Consider the following 17,737-nt stretch of genomic DNA (forward strand, 5'->3'; position numbering starts at 1 on the left):
CAGATATTCAGCCAACAGTATGTGATTGTGACATCAAAGTAACAATATAGGCCACATGGCACAAAACATTGTTGTGATGTCCTTATCTGAATGCCCCACTAGATGGCACTCTAGTTCCTTACTTAGAGGGTGTATAAGAAAAAGGGGATAGAGGAAGTGTTTTTAGAGAGAAGGCTGTGAATGTGCATGTGAGTTACTAGGCTAGTTTAATGAGTTATTAAGTTCCTGAGAAGAATACATCGCTGTGTTTCTTGCCTGCATGACGACATAACAATTGCCACATTCAGACTTTTGATCATAAATGAGAAATAATGTTTAAAATATGAAAACAGAACTATACAAGTGGAATAAATATTCATTAAAATATGCAGACTTGCAATATACCTCCATTACAGGAGTTGTTTTCTAAAATTTTCAGAACAAACACTGTCATCTTATTTTAGTCTCCCTAAATAAATAAATACATTAATGAATAAATTAACAAACAAACAAACAAATAATACAACCAACCTCTATTCAAATCCAAAATTTTATGGATTTGCTAAATGTCCTCTGGAGTTGTTTCTTGACAGATGTGTTTACACATGTGAGTGATAAAAAAGCATTTGCAAAATAATAATATAATAAATACATTTTAAAAAATAATAATAATTTATATACATGGAATCTTACGAAAAACGATTTGATATTTTTCATTTTTCAAAAATGCTAACTAGTATAGTTATTTAAAAACCAGACAAAAAAAAAAAAAACTTATTAAACTTACCAAATGAGTATACTGAGAATTTGTCTTGTGGTGTTAGTAAGTAGTGTTTATCATGTAATAGAGTGGTGAATATCAACATTAAGCATTTACCTTATTATTATTAAACTTAAAAAAGTTTAATTTCATTCATACTCTGTGTTCTGCTCTGAGCCACTAGAGGGAGTGTGATTGTCCGTCGAATGAGCTTCCGAAACGAAAGTGAAAGAAGGAAATAAGAGACGCCTTTTCAAGTCGAAAAAAGGAACACTATTCAAACAGCCTTATGTTTTGTGGTAAGCAAGTAACTTTTTCTTCATGTAACTATGTATTCAAAAGGAAGTGATTTTTTTTTTTTTTGGTCTTCCTTTGGTCATCGAGTAAATGTTTTAAAAGTTGATATGTGTAAATGTTTCTCTACCGTGACTCTTTTAAATGCACAGGGATGACATTATTGTAAGTACAGTAAACAGAAACAATCTCCATGGACCTATGATTATTGATTGTTGCACAAACACAAAAAAAAGGGGTCAGGTGCCTAGGGCCTTTAACTGTAACAAAAGTGATACATTCAGCAACACTGCAAAACAGCAGTGATGAAAATCACACTTCTACTGCATCCAAATGACCACAGCAGCACGTAAACAGTCATAGATTTAAAGCTGAAACAACACTTCACAATAATGAACATGATATTTTTGGTGAGTAAAGTGAATTATGCCATCAAAGAAAGCCCTATTGTTGTCAGGGAGTAAATTTTTGCCCGTCTTGCCTTTTTGCTTGCAAAGTCATTTTTCATTTAGCTGGCTGCCAACCTCACGATTGATCCAACCCGATCTCTTGAAAATGTGTCAATAGAACGAGTTTATGTTTCAATTTGGTGTACTATATGCATAAATGGACTTTGGCGTGCATATGATACACAGTGGTTAGGATTAGGGGTATGGTGTAGATGCGTATCATTTGCATGCATAAACTGCATATCAAATGCATGCCAAACATATGCGTATCATATGCACACCAAAGTGAATATAGCATGGTTTTCTGTTTTTATGTGGCATACTATTTATATGCATTTTCATGAGACCAGGCTCGACTGATGCTAATTATGGCATGGCACTTGAGCTTTGAGAAGCTTCACTCCGCCAATGCCACTGGTACATGAAATGCTAAGAAGAGCTACCTGAATGTTTGGGTACAAATCACATTTCCCTTTATCATGCAGGAATGCAAGTAGTTCCAGTGCTGTTAGTTTGCTTTAGGGAAAGTTATGATACTTTCTAATTCCATGATGAGGTATTTCCAGTCAACATCAGACTCATTTCTAGTGCTCAATGTTCTTCCAAGCTGCTAAAATTGATACCTTATTGTCTGAACATCAATATTTTGAAAGTTATTTTGCACTCTAAAATTGTCTCTCACCTCACCCAGGGAGCTGAAATGGTCCTCAAGCATTTGGATAGCATATTCCACCACAAGATTAAAGAATGACACATCCATTCTTTTTTGGGCACTGGGCTTTGGCTCATCAGCTGCTTTATAATTGTCTCTTTGTGGTTCAGAGCCTTTTCTCCTTAAAGTCCATATAAAGTCAATTCTGAGAATTGTTTGTAGATACATTATAAATGTTAGAAATGCATCGCTGAAACATGTTACAAAGACTGTGAACTATGTAGTACTAAATTGTGGAGTTAGACCGCTAACGGTTTTTCACCATTTTCGTGATCAGGATTTTTGGGGCGGAGCTAAATCATGACTCGATGATGCAATCAAGCCACCGAGCACGGCCCCTCCTCCAACGCTATAAGAGATGTGTTCGACTTGAAGCAGCACTGCAGAACGATCAGTGTGTGACATCAAAGTACAGTGAGAGCTACAGAGAGCAGACGCTCCTGATGCTTTCGAATCGATCTCACGGTACTTTGATGTCATGCACTGATCGTTGTGCAGTGCTGCTTCATGTCGAACACACCTAATAACTAGAGCGCTTTAGCATCAGTGGTTTATGATTCAATCACGAGTTCCTGTCATTACCGTTAGTTACTACATCCTACAGTTTGCTAGCTAGCTATGCCTTCGTCATGTAAATGCTTAATTGGTTGCGATCATTTACTAAACAGATCGGTCTCTTTATCAAATAAGCTGCTAGAGGAAGACAGTTTAGAGAGACGGCAGCATTCCCATGAGTGGGCGTGGTTTCAGCACCGCCAGTGGACACGCCGCCAGCGTTTGAGAGCAGAACGCAGCTTATTTGACAGCTTATTTTTTCAAGATTTTGATACCTTTTATTATTTACTTGACAGGTTTTTTTTAGCATTCAAACTCAAAACACACATTTAATATTGACTTTACACGGACTATAAGCACTGCTTAGACATATATTTCCTCAAGCTTTTTTTTCGGTTGCTGTCTTGACTGCATCGTTAAAGATGATTTCACTGTAGGGTAAGGTAGTGGCAACAGATAAACTGAAAGCAGAGGTGGAGAAAGCAAGACCAAAGGAGGCTGATGCAGTGGCAACAATGTCATGTTAGGTAGTTGCAGCTTCTGCATGGGGCCCTGTACAACCCCGCTGTTATGATCCAAAGGAAACATATGCACAGAACTGACAGTTTCGATTTCTCCTTCCAGTTTTCAACATAGAACAATGTTATGAACCAAATGGACCAGTGGTACAGTACTTTACAACCACAAATAGATGTTAAATTGATGTCTGCTTACTGGATATAACAAATATCTGAACATTGTGTTGTGTCAATGTAAACATTGACAAATATTTGAGAAAACTTAAAAAAAAATAAAAAAATAAACCAATCGCAGCTCGCATCAAGTTCAAGTCACTGATGCTTGCTCATAGAACAACCACAGGCTCAGCACCCGCCTACATGCACTCACTATTAAGAATCTACATCCCCTCCAGAAATCTGAGATCTGCTAGTGAGCGACGCCTCGTGGTACCATCACAAAGAGGCTCAAAATCACTCTCCAGAACATTCTCGTTCACCATTCCTGGCTGGTGGAATGATCTTCCCACCCATATTCGGAGTACTGGATCCCTGTCAATCTTCAAGCAACAGCTGAAAACTCATCTCTTTCGACACTACTTGACTTCAACCTACACATAATAAAAAAAAAAAAAAAAAAATCTTTCTCCTTACTTATTCCTTCCCTTGCTAGCTTGTACTTATTTAAACAATGCCTGAGACTTGGTGTTACAAGAACTTCCTTTGTCGAATTGCCTCTTCAAGATGAATCGCTTCATGTGTTCCCCAAATTGTAAGTCGCTTTGGATAAAAGCGTCTGCAAAATGACTAAATGTAAATGTAAATGTAAATTATAGCTACTAGCAAGCACTGTTTAATTCAGTTTGAAAAGTTGCAAAAATTGCAATTGTGGTTCTATTTGAACTTTAGCTTAAAAGTACATTGATTCATTATATTTTAAATTATATTATAATTAATTGATATATTTATATTATGGGAAATGTAAATAAACTGCATAAATCTTGAGCTGTGCTGCAGTTATACAACAGTAGATTGTGTGCATCCTTAGGAGTATAGCTTTACTACAAAGCACCAGTGTTGGGAACGTTACTTTAAAAAAGTAATTAGTTATAGTTACTAGTTACTTCTCACAAATAGTAACTGAGTTAGTAACTGAGTTACATCATTATAAAAGTAACTAATTACCAGGGAAAGTAACTATTGTGTTACTTTTAAAAAAAATGTTCAAATGTCAAATAACTTTGGATGCCCCCAATATTAAATATGTTAAATTAATGAAATGGACACTAAAAAGAATAAATTATTATTATAAAACATTGTACATTAATCTACACTATGTATCTACTGACACTTAGTATCAGTCAGTCAAGCATTATAATATAATACTATGATAATTTAATATTATATGATGATAGAACTTTAGTAATTAGAATAACCAAGTATGAATGCAAATTTGTCATCAATATAAAACGCACTAAGGATTAATGAGCTGCTGGGTTCATGAATATTAATCACATTGTCTGCGTTCGCTCGAATTGATTTGCTGAAATCAAAACAGGGGCGATAATAGGTGAGCGCCAGCCAATGAGATTGTCGTTTGCGCATTAGTTCCGCCCACTACCGGAGAAACCGGCAGTTCTTAAAAGCTGAAGAATTCCAAAGGAACTCCGTTATTTTGACAGGAAAATACAACAAAGAATATAATTTACATCTATAATGTAGCGCGTCAATTCTGCAAGTTATGAAAGACTCTGCGTGCGTGAACGTGAGAGAAAGCGACGGCGAGTCGTGCGCCTTCACACTAGAGTTTATGGTACGTCAAATACAGCTACACTGCACATCCATTCAGATGAACTGAAAAATTGAATTCTAATAATATAATATAGTAACGCCACATTTTATTGTCAGTAACGGTAACGGCGTTGTAACGGGGGAAACAGTAATTCGTTTGATTACTCGTTACTGAAAAAAATAACGCCGTTAGTAACTCCGTTTATTTATAACGCTGTTATTCCCATCACTGCAAAGCACTAAAGGGAAAATTCACACCAAAATGAAAATTCCGTCATCATTTACTCACCCTACATCCTGCTTTGTATGCTTTCCGTCCATTTAATTCTTTTTGGCATTTTTTTATTTCAACAATAAAAAAAAGGTAATCAATCTATAAACACTCTTTTTAAGAAAAGAGGAGGAATCTGACGCCAAAATGAGTCTCTGTAAAGAAAAAGAAGATGAAGACACTGCCGCCAAAATGAGTTTTCCTGAATCAAGCTGCAATCAACCCAGAGAGAATTTGCCCTCTTCCTTCAATGATGCAGTAAAGACCTCTGACCCCAGGTAAAACACATTTTAGCATTTGGTACACAGTAAAACCTCCAGTGTTAAATCAACACTCCCAGTGTATATATAATCCACACTCATAGTGTTAAAAAAGTAACACTGAAGCAGTGTTAAAGTTAATGAGATAATTAGTTTAGTAATTGAGTGATGATTGAGCATTAATGAAGAACACCTGCTGTTAACAAACTGAACCATTGAAAAAAATAGAAGAAACGAGCAGAAAAACAAGATCTACAACTGACTTCAGCCACGGCCTTAGATGAAATCAACACAAGGTAAAAGAAGACATTAAATCTCTCAAGATCTCAGCAGAGGATGATTAAACAACTCCACAAACAGTATCACCTGCTTCACACGTTACTAACCAGATTGACTTTAGATGTTGATGTTTTAGTTTTGTTTGAATTACCATTATCGAGGTCAGTGTTTGCTTTAGTTGGGCTCTTGACCCTTGACTTAAAACATTACAGTTCCTTTGGCTGCCATAACAGCGTGTTTGTTTAGACATGTTAGTTATGGCAACCAAGTGTCGTTGGTTTGACTTCTATAAAGAAATCACCAGCATTTAGTGATGCACATAACTGGTTTCATGCAGAGCATTGTCACTGAGTGATTAAAATTTAGTTTGTTCACATAAAATATAAAGCTTGATCCATCAGTTTTAAGATTAATCTGAAAGACTTTTGAAAGTAAATCGGCACTGAAAGGTTAAAACTGCATTATCATACAGACATCAAGACTCAGCGTATGAATCTCAACAATGGTGACAATCAACATATTCAGATAAACAGATACTCTGTGAACATTACAAAACAAGCTACTAAAAGTCACAACAAAATAGAAAAACAAAAGGAAATGGTAAGAATAAAAGAAAATACTAAGACAACTGCATAATTTATTCATGTCGCATTGCATGCTGGGAGCCATGGATTAGTTTTGATTGGTGCTCCCAGAATGCACTGCAAAATGGAGCTTTATGTTGATTGTCACCATTATTGAGATTCATATGCTGATTCTTGAAGTCTGTGTGATGAAGAAAAGTACATTTTCAGTGCAGAAAAAGTTTCAAAAGTCTTTCAGATTAAACTTTCAGGTTGTTATGTACAGAATCTCAATAACAAAGTTAACTAATAAATCTATCAGTGACTATACTTCAAATTAATTCAGTTACTCAAGCCACTATACGCTGATTACATCTTTATAAACGTAACCAACTACTGATCACATTTTTTCTTGGCTTTTTTTCTTTTCGCCATAACTAACATGTCTAAACAAACACCCAGTTATGGCAGCCAAAGTAACTGTAAGTCAAGGGTCAAGAGCCCAACTAAAGCAAACGCTGACCTCGATAATGGTAATTCAAACAAAACTAAAACTAAAACATCCAAAGTCAGTCTGGTTAGTAACGTGTGAAGCTGGTGATGATGTTTGTGGAGTTGTTTATTAATCATCCTCTGCTGAGATCATGAGAGATTTAATGTCTTCTTTCTTGTGTTGATTTCATCTAAGGCTGTGACTGAAGTCAGTTGTAGTTCTTGTATTTCTGCTAGTCTTGTCTCTTTTTTTCTCTTTCTTTCAGTGATTCAGTTTGTTAACAGCAGGTGTTCTTCATTAATGCTCAATCATCACTCAATTACTAAACTAATTATCTCATTAACTTTAACACTGCTCCAGTGTTACTTTTTTAACACTCTGAGTGTGGATTATATATACACTGGGAGTGTTGATTTAACACTGGAGGTTTTACTGTGTAGATGCTTTTATCCAAAGTGACTTACGCTGAATTCCAGAAGGCTGTGATCGGTGAATGAGCAATGTTGCAGTACAGAGCAAAAAATAACTTTCCAGAACTTTCATTCCCAGTCAACACGTGAGATCACGCGATGATCACAGTGACATCACAACATTTTCATATGGCGATACTCACAGTGTGAGTAATATGTGAGCTCATTGTGAATTCAAAATGTTGAGTGTGTGTGTGTGTGTGTGTGTGTGTGTGTGTGTGTGTGTGGGGGGGGTTCTTATTTCTGTTAGACATCTACAAAAGTGCTTATTGAGAATTAACAGAGATTTAGATGATAATGTTTTATTGTTTTGTTTGACGTTACCATCGTAGTGAGTAGTGTTTGCTTTAGTTGGGCTCTTGACCCTTGACTTTATAACATTATATTTTTTGGGGCTGCTGTAACTGTGTTTGAAAAGCACATTTGTTACGGCAAAGAAAACCAAAAAGAGACTGCAATCAGGTGGTATTGGTTTATTATGGGTGATAACAGCGCAACCATCACCTAGATTCCGTATGCAGTCTTTGTGAGGAGTTATTAATCTAAAGTTTTTAATAATAGCTCTGTGATTACACAGTATAGGGCCCAGCAGTGTCATAATCGTTTATGAAGGATTTTAAAAGCATGATAAAACACAAACATTTTGAACTACTACTGATTAAGAATCAGTGTATGAATCTCAACAATGGTGACAATCAAAAGCTTCATGCTGCATTGCATGCTGGGTACCTAGTCTCTGTGCAGTGAGTGCACTTTGACCTCACATGTGAGGTTACACTCTTAGCTCACTGTTACCTCACATTGTGACCTCATCAAGAGTATCCTGTGATCTCATGGTGACATCACTCTGAGATCAAATTGTTGACTGGGTTGTTATTGTCCCTCTTAAATATTATCCATACATTTATTATTTATTTTTGCATTTCATTAACAGTTTAATTACAACACTTCTTATGTCACTGAATCTATTTGTTGTACTGTTTATTTGTAAGTTGTTTTGGATTAAAGTTTCTTCTAAATGAATAAATGTAAATCAAGGTTGCATGGAAGATGTAGACATGGAGATTGACAAACATTGATGAAAAGTGGGTTAAAATGCTGTTTGGTTTGTCTGTTGTCAGCAACAGCAGAAAGAAGAGAACGAGATCAGAGTCTCCAGCTCCCAGTGCCGTGCCTGTGAAAAGTGACAGCTCTAATGAGCAACATCCTGGATTTAGTACTGGAACAGTGACCTCTGATCCTCTGTTAGTATGCATTTACTTGCTAATATAAAACAGTGCATCTCAGATAAATAATGCTTTCAGTTAAATAACACCAAATGTTCTCCAAAATGCATGCAACAGGGGTACCTAACTCATATCTGGAAGCCAATATATTTCTGATGGGTCATTGTAATAGCTGTATTTGTCTTTTTTGATGCTCATTTATTTGAATTTCAGAAGGGGGGAGATACAAGAGCTCAGATCTGTGCAGTCCTCTACATCCCACTATCAGATTTACATCAAGCAGGAAAGTACCAAATCAGTCCTGCGGAAACAAACACTGGAGACTGGAGACCTACAGAGAGTCAAAGACCGGCACAAAACTAGCATGAAGAACAAGTACGAGAGATTATTTGAGGGTATCAATCTCCAAGAGAATCAAGCCCTCCTGAACAGGATCTACACAAAGCTCCACATCATGGAGGGAGAGAGTGAAGGAGTGAAGGAAGAACATGAGGTTTTACAGATGGAGAAAACAGCCAGAACAAAACACTTACAAGACACTCCAATCTACTGCAATGACATCTTTAAAGCCTCACCTGAACCAGGATGTGAGGAGAAAGACCAAATCAAGACTGTTCTTACTAAAGGCATCGCTGGAATCGGAAAAACCGTCTCTGTGCAGAAGTTCATTCTGGACTGGGCCGAGGGAAAAGCCAATCAGGATGTAGATTTAATTTTTGTGCTTCCATTTCGAGAGCTGAACTTGATCCGAGATCATCAGTACAGTCTTCACAGTCTCCTGCTGGACTTTCATCCTGAACTTCAAGATCTGGACTCAAAGATTTATGAGGAGTGTAAAGTTGTGTTCATCTTTGATGGTCTGGATGAAAGCAGAATCACACTGATGTTTTCAGATGATCAGAAAGTTTGTGATGTGACGGAGACTTCATCAGTGGGTGTGTTGATGTCAAAGCTCATGAAAGGAGAGCTGCTTCCCTCTGCTCTCATCTGGATCACCTCCAGACCAGCAGCAGCCAATCAGATCCCCTCCAAATACATCAACCGTTTGACAGAAATTCAGGGATTCAATGAACCTCAGAAGGAGGAATATTTCAGGAAGAGAATCAGTGACCAGCATCAAGCCAGCAGAATCATCTCACACATCAGAAGAGCAAGAAGCCTCCACATCATGTGCCACATCCCCGTCTTCTGCTGGATCTCATCCACTGTGCTTCAGAAGCTCCTGGAAGAAGATTTGAGTGCAGAAATCCCTCAAACTCTGACTGAAATGTACATCCACTTCCTGCTGATTCAGATCAACCTGAGGAACCAGAAGTATGAAGAGAGAGATCCAGAGAAACTCCTGCAGTCCAACAGTGAAGTGATTGTGAAACTTGCTGAAGTGGCTTTCAAACAGCTGATGAAGGGCAATATGATGTTCTATGAGGAGGACCTGATTGAGAGCAGCATAGATGTCACTGATGCCTCAGTGTATTCTGGGATTTGCACTGAGATCTTTAAGGAGGAATCTGTGATTCATCAGAGGAAAGTCTACAGCTTCATTCATCTGAGTGTTCAGGAATTTCTTGCTGCTTTCTTTGTGTTTTACTATTACAACAGACAAACATCTGTCACATCCGAGTTTTTTGATTTAATTTATAGTTTACTGGAAGGTGCAGTAGATAAAGCTGTTGAGAGTGAGAATGGACAGCTGGATCTGTTCCTGCGGTTCCTGCTGGGAATCTCACTGAAGTCCAATCAGAGTTTCTTACAGGATCTACTGACACACACAGAGAACAGCTCAGAGAGCATCAGGAGAACCACACAGTACATTAAAGAGAAGATCAAAGATGGACATGGACTCTCCACTGAAAGATCCATCAATCTGTTCCTCTGTCTGCTGGAAGTGAAAGATCAGACTCTGTCCAGAGAGATTCAGGAGTTTGTGAAATCAGACAAACACTCAGAGAAGAAACTCTCTCCTGCTCACTGCTCAACAATCGCCTACATGCTTCAGATGTCTGAGGAGGTGCTAGATGAGCTGGACCCAAAGAAATACAACACATCAGATGAGGGGAGAAGAAGACTGATACCAGCTGTGATCAACTGCAGAAAAGCTCTGTGAGTGTTTATTAATATCTTAATTATTTAAGTTGGATGTCTTTTTTGTAGAATAAAGCTGACATCATTAAAATACAGTTGAGGAATTAGGTTAACAATCATGTCTGTCACTTTCTCTCAGTCTTGCTGGCTGTAATCTCACTGCTCAGGATTGTGAAATTATGTCATCAGCTTTACAATCTTCAAATTCTGTCCTGAGAGAGCTGGATCTGAGTAACAACGACCTGCAGGATTCAGGAGTGAAGCTGCTCTCTGATGGACTGAAGAGTCCAAACTGTCAGCTGCAGATACTGAGGTAAGAAAGGAAGAAAAATTTTCCAACAACTGTAAAATTTAATTTACATTGCATTTTCTTTGATTTTTTTTTTTTTTTGTTTGTTTGTTTGTTTGAAGCTTTTTAAGAGTTTTGGATGTCTGTGATGTTGTTAAAATATGGCAGAAAAAATATTAACATATGTCTTTGAAAAAGAAAAGCAAGTTGAATTGCACTAACAGAAAAAAATAAATAAATAATGCATTGCATTAACAGTGCTTGCATTTAATACCTTGTATTCTCAGGGGCTGAAATTCAACATCATTTTTGAAATTCAGAATTAGTTTTTGTGAATGAATGACTTGTTCTACCTCAGGGGTCCTCAACTCAGGACCTCGAGATCCACTTTCCTACAGAGTTTAGCTCCAACCCTAATCAAACACGCCTGAACAAGCTGATCAGGGTTTTCAGGATTGCTACAAAGTTGCAGGTATAGGTGTGTTATGTAAGAGGCTAAATGATCATCCCATGAAACCAAATATCAGGAACTCACACAAAACAAATCCGTGTATCATTAGTTCATTAGTTTTTTTATTTAATATGGAAAGTAGAAAATATTTGAAAATGGCTCCTTTTTCGTTTTTTCCTTTTTTTTTCTCCAAAAAACTAAAAACAAGAATGCTGCTTAAATTCTCGTTTTTCATTCAGGGGTAAAACAAAAACAAACAAAAAAAACAACAACTTGAATATTCGATTTCTACACGTAAAGCTGTGTAAAGCTGGATATTCTGCCAGTGAATTTGTGGAAGCAAATTTGTAAAGTGAAATAAAATGGACCAAAAATTAAATGGATTGTATATTATGTAATTGTTAATGTAATTGTTCTTATGACATCTAATTCAGTGATGGCCCTTAAAGTAAGGGCTTGTTCCACTGTATTAACTGGACAAACGTCTGTATACAAAACAGGAGAAAAAAAAATAACATTGTGCAATTGTGACTACAGAATCAATAAAGTAGTGATTAAATACTTCAGCCACTTCAGGAACCCAAATAGCAGGGCATCTCCCTTTTGCAATCTTTAAATTTTAAGAGACTATAAATCATGAAATATGCTTCAGAATAACACAATCCGAATAATGATTGTAAACTGTGGTTGATATGTTATCTGTGAGCAATTGTGCATCAATTAATCGCAACAATCCCCTGCTATGGGCACTGCAACTGATACAGGGTACAGTAGAAGTTATTTTATTTTACACTATTATTCGATCCTTCCACTTTTCAAATATAGTGGGGAAGTATGCAATTTTGGACACAGCCAATGAGTCCATGAAAAATGTCAAAATAAGAATCTTTAGAACACACAAGAACAACTGATATGTAGCAAATATATGGTTTGTATGTGTTTACTTTTCTATGTGATTTGGAGTACTTTTTATCGGAATAAAATAGCGGAATAAAAATTATATTTCCAAACAATAAATGAACCTTTTGGTTTTTGCACCTAAATAGAAATCAAATCTGAATGCAAACATGTCTGCATATGAGTATTTTCAAAAAGGAGGATAATTTTTCATCTATAGGTTGTCAGGCTGTATGGTGACAGAGGAAGGCTGTGGTTATTTGTCTTCAGCTCTGAGTTCAAACCCCTCACACCTGAGAGAGCTGGATCTGAGCTACAATCACCCAGGACCATCAGGAGTCCAGCTGCTCAAACACAAACTGAAGGATCCAAACTATAAACTGCAGATACTCAAGTATGGAAAATCTAGTATTTTCTTTCTTTTTTCTTTTTTTTTTTTCATGGTTAAAATTTAGTAGGTATGCCTGATATTATTCACAGTACTGGATGTTCGGATTTTGACATATTAACATATTAAGTTACAATACAAAATGCAATAGTTTACAGTAGATACTGTATGTCTCTGTAATTTGTTATGTTTGTGTTGCTGTAGTATGGACCATGGAGGACAGACCAGGATTTCACTAGGACTGCGGAAATGTATGTTTTAAAACAAACACACAGACACATCCTCACATACCGACTTTGTACTGTTTATGTTGTCATCTGGATCATTCTCCAGAAAAAGTAATTTTTCTTTGTCTACATATAATATTCCCCAAGCAAGTTATGGCCATTTATTACAGCATTATAGGCAATTTTCAGTGAAAAACAGGTCTATTCAGTTTACTGACAATATAGATGTGTCCAAAAAAACGTTTAGGGAGTAAAGTAAATGGAAACAGTGTGATATAATAACAAAACACAGTAAAAAAGTGACTTTTTTCAGAGAAATATATTTTTAGTCTGAGCATGAACAACAAACACAAACAGTACAGTACGTATTGAAAACAATTGCACAAATTAGAACAAAAACATCAACATCTGATCCTCTGTGATTCTCAATAACAGCAGGTGTTCATCACTAACGCACAATCAACATTTAATTAGTCACTTAATTATCTCATTAACGTTAACTCTTTGAGGACTTGAGATTTGACTTATTAATCAGCTGCTGAGTTCATGGGTGGAACAAAAATATGGCAGGACTTTTACTTTCTGACCCCTGTTGATATCACTTCTGTGAGCCCATCACGGAATTTTCGGCGATTCCGTGATGTCACCACAGATTCGGGGGTTAAGAGTCTGTGGTCATTACACGGAATTCTGTAAGATCAGGTTGTCACAGCGCCCTCACTGTGTGCTCATACTAATGTGAGGTCAAAGTGCACTCACTGCACAGAGACTAGGTACCCAGCATGCATTGCAGCATGAAGCTTTTGATTGTCACCATTGTTGAGATTCATACACTGATTCTTGATTTCTCTCTTTGTGTTTGAATGAGGGGGTAGTTAATAATGTTTGTGTCTTATGCTTTTATAATCCTTCATAACTGATTATGAGACTGCTGGATCCTATGCTGTGTAATCACAGAGCTCTTATATTTAGAAGCTATAGATTAATAAAACCTTACCAAGACTGCATTTTGAGTCTAGGTGATGACTGTGTTGTTGTCATCAATAACAAACCAATATCACCTGGTTGCAGTCTCTTTTTGGTTTTCCTTGCCATAACAAATGTGTTTTACAAACACAGTTACAGCAGCCCCAAAAATATAGTTTTATAAAGTCAAGGGTCAAGAGCCCAACTAAAGCAAACACCACTCGCCACGATGGTAACGTCAAACAAAACAATAAAACATCATCATCTAAATCTCTGTTAATTCTCAATAAGTGCTTTTGTAGATGTCTGACAGAAATAAAGTCAGTCTGGTTAATAATGAGTGAAGCTGGTGATTTGTTTATTTCAGTTGATTTCATCTGAGGCTGTGTCTGGAAGTCAGTTGTATGTTTGGAGAAGGTTCTTATAACAGAAATCTGTTAGCTGTGTGTGCACTCATGAGCTCATCATGTGAGAGCACTGTGATATCACTGTGATAGTGTTGAGAAACAGGAAGTAGAATGTCCCCCGGTGAGCTAGCTATGGGCCTGGATGTGTAAAGTGAATTGAGTGTAAACTATAGGCTAGCCTATATGAATGAAATGAGTGCAAATCAGTAGCTGCATTGGGGTCAATGCGCGTCTCTCAGAAATCAGAGCTTTGTCTGGAGTTATATCAACTCGACAAAAATATCCTAAAAACGGTCCTAACTTCAAAACTTTTCGAAATCCAACTGTAAAAACGCATTACATTAGCTCTTTTCTTGAATGGCATTACATGTAATTATACAAGACGAAGAAAAGCAATGTTTGATCAAGGCTTTTGGAGGGTCAAAAAAAAAAAAAAAACTTGTAAATGATCACAGACTTCCGCAACACATGATCTAAGTTATTTAAAGTTCAAGCGAGCTTTATTGTCATTCTGCTATGAGTAGGCTTCTGAACAAACACTTTCTTTCCATTTCTCTCTCTCTCTCTCTCTCTCTCTCTCTCTCTCTCTATATATATATATATATATTTTTTTTCTTTTTTTTTTTTCTTTATATATATATATATTTATATATATACTTTTTGTCTACTAGTGCTCTTATTTAAGATTGTGGATGCTTGTCTCTTGTCAAAATTAGTTATTTTTCTTTTTTGATAAAGTTTTAAATAAAACATATTTACAAAGTTATAATTTTAATAAAAAAGAATACCTTCTTTAGTTATACAAGGCATATTTGTTAAATGAAAACTACGAATCGAACAGATTTACATTTAAAATGGTATTTTCATGTAATTCGATGAACTTCCGGTTTAAGCCACACCCACTTCCGGATCTATCTGAATACAGATACAGATACAAATAATTTTGAGATTGTCACAGATACAGATACAAATAATGGCTCCGCTGCACACCCCTAGTGTTGAGAAACAGGAAGTAGAATGTCCCCCTGGTGACTGATATTTGAGCTGCCTCCTCTCAACCTGCTCAACATTTTGAATTCACAATGAGCTCATATATTACTCACACTGTGAGGATCACCGTATGAGAATGGTGTGATATCACTGTGATCATCGCGTGATCTCACGTGTTGACTGGGTGTGTTGTAAAAGTTCCCTCTTTTCTTCTCTCTTCTTGTGTTCAGATGCCTGTGATCTCACACTGGATCCAAACACAGCACATGCTAATCTCGTCCTGTCCGAGGAGAACAGGAAGGTGACACGAGAGGAAGATCATCAGCCGTATCCTGATCATCCAGACAGATTTGATGGCTTTGAGCAGGTTCTGTGTGGAGAGAGTCTGACTGGACGCTGTTACTGGGAAGCTGAATGGAGTGGAAGGGGAGCTGATATTTCAGTAGCTTATAAAGGAATCAGGAGGAAAGGGCTGAGTGAAGACTGTTGGTTTGGATACAGTGAAATGTCCTGGAATCTGTATTGCTCTAGTAGAAGTTATTCTGCTTGCCACAATCTAAAGAAAACAGATATACCTGCTCCTTCATCGTCTAAAAGAGTAGGAGTGTATCTGGACTGTCCATCTGGCACTCTGTCCTTCTACAGCGTCTCTGACACACTCACACACTTACACACATTCAACACCACATTCACTGAACCCCTCTACGCTGGATTCAAGGTTTATCCAGACTCCCCTGTGTTATTGCAGTAGAACAGCAAAACCCCCTAGACATACCTGCCATGTAAAAACACAGCTAAATATGCTTAAAACATGGTCCTAGATTTAAAGGGAGACAAAACCCTTATTTATTATGATGCCATCTATTTTTGATTTTACAAAGTTTGAACTTGTACATTATTTTATGAAATTTGTTATTATTTGTGATCTGTTGTTATCACGTGAAACAGCATATTTGAGTCATCCTATTGTTATAGTCAGAAAAAAACAATACTACTACTATTACTCCTCTGTTACTATTACATGTCCCACATTTTGAAAACAATCACCAATCATTCAATAAGAAAAACAAATCCTATATTATTACATTGTGTGGTTGGTGTTTTGGTCAGCGTTTATTTAAATAATCTTACAATGCCATCGCCAGCAATACTCAGACTGTGCTAATACCAATCAGCATTATTACACTGAGTGACATTGCTAGTTATGGTTATTTCTGTTTAGACACTCGTATGCTGATTTGTTTCTGTTCCTGTTATATTGAGTTCTAGTTTCCTATGTTTATTTCCAGTTTTCTGTGTTTATATTCTCATTTGTTTCTAATTATGATTAGTTCATCCTTTGTTTTATTCACTGATTGTCCTGTCTTGTCTTAACATGGTCAGCTTGTGGTTTAATAAAGCCCATATAAATATGAAACATACATGTTTAATTATAAAAAGAAAAAAAAATCATGAAGGTGTGACGTGATGGGTTGAGACAATGAAGTGCAGATCCATCTGCAGGCTTTATTACACAAAACGTGGTCAACTACAGGCAAACAGTGGTAAACAAGGCAACACAAAATAATAATCCAGGATACAGGTGAGGGTTGATCTACGACAAACAGCATCCAACAGGGCTAGACAAAAGGTCATTCAGTATACAGGCGAAGGGTCAGGGCAGGCAGCGAAAAAGCAAGACAAGATAAACAGGTTAGGATCAAAGAAACGGGAAATCAGGCAATGACAAGACCAGACTAGACTATGGATGGCTCCTTAACGCTGCTAATAGCTGAACAATACTCAGCCCTGAATGTGTGTGTTAAATAGTCCATCTGATAGGGTACATGTGTTTCTGCTGATCAATATGGATTGTGGGAAATGTAGTCCAAGGTGAAATGCAACAGTCTTTGTGGTGCAAGGAGACCTCTGGTGGAGAACTGGAGGAAGAACAAGGACCATATATATACTCAGTTAAGGACCTTATAACTCAGTCAGAACAGCCAAACAAAATCTAATGTTAAAAAATCAAGGGCCATAAAGACCTTGGACCAGTGTGTGTGTTACTAGGTGAAATAAAACCCACAAAAAATTTAAAAAACAACACTTTTTGCTGTGCAGGGCCCACAACCGATCTGATCCCATTCTCAATGGGAAAGTGCTTAAGCAACATTGCTCAAAAAGTTGCCCTGTGTGTCATCAGCCTAACAATCCTTTAACACACTGATTCTCAAAGTGTGGTAGGCGTACCACTAATGGATGTCAGGTGTGCTGTGGGAAAATTATCAAAAACATCCTTATCTCTATTATATTTTGTTATTATTTTAAATAAGTGCTATGGTCATTGTAATGTCGGTTTGTGGGTTTTACAAATTTTTAACCAAAGAAAAGCATTCAAAAGAGCTTGAGACTAAACCTAGCAAGGCCATTGGATCCTCAAATTATCAGTCAAACCTCATAAC

General features: G+C 36.9%; 1 protein-coding gene across 6 annotated transcripts; it reads left to right on the forward strand.

Annotated features, from left to right (window-relative positions):
- The first annotated feature begins 956 nt into the window (after positions 1 to 956).
- Positions 957 to 16,694, forward strand: LOC131542826 (NLR family CARD domain-containing protein 3-like). Of its 6 annotated transcripts, none has more exons than XM_058779849.1 (8): positions 957 to 1,038; positions 5,431 to 5,586; positions 8,495 to 8,617; positions 8,813 to 10,699; positions 10,821 to 10,994; positions 12,539 to 12,712; positions 12,911 to 12,957; positions 15,527 to 16,694. In XM_058779849.1, the coding sequence occupies exons 2-8, from the start codon at positions 5,456 to 5,458 to the stop codon at positions 16,045 to 16,047; spliced, it is 3,057 nt and encodes a 1,018-aa protein (XP_058635832.1). In that variant the 5' UTR covers positions 957 to 1,038; positions 5,431 to 5,455; the 3' UTR covers positions 16,048 to 16,694. The 6 variants fall into 6 exon arrangements, with proteins under 6 accessions (XP_058635832.1, XP_058635823.1, XP_058635841.1 ...); XM_058779875.1 differs by lacking the exon at positions 957 to 1,038 and adding an exon at positions 7,453 to 7,519 and having other exon boundaries at positions 5,507 to 5,586; XM_058779840.1 differs by having other exon boundaries at positions 981 to 5,586.
- Positions 16,695 to 17,737: the final 1,043 nt, after the last annotated feature.

Source organism: Onychostoma macrolepis, chromosome 01, assembly GCF_012432095.1.
Source record: "Onychostoma macrolepis isolate SWU-2019 chromosome 01, ASM1243209v1, whole genome shotgun sequence".
In the NCBI taxonomy this organism is placed as follows: Eukaryota; Metazoa; Chordata; class Actinopteri; order Cypriniformes; family Cyprinidae; genus Onychostoma; species Onychostoma macrolepis.

Excerpts from the sequence above, each read along its gene's own strand:
- LOC131542826 (XM_058779849.1), top strand. The coding sequence starts at position 5,456 with ATGAGTCTCTGTAAAGAAAAAGAAGATGAAGACACTGCCGCCAAAATG. Across the intron at positions 8,618-8,812 it reads ACAGTGACCTCTGATCCTCT|AAGGGGGGAGATACAAGAGC; the intron begins GTTAGTATGCAT and ends TTTGAATTTCAG. Across the intron at positions 12,713-12,910 it reads TATAAACTGCAGATACTCAA|TATGGACCATGGAGGACAGA; the intron begins GTATGGAAAATC and ends GTGTTGCTGTAG.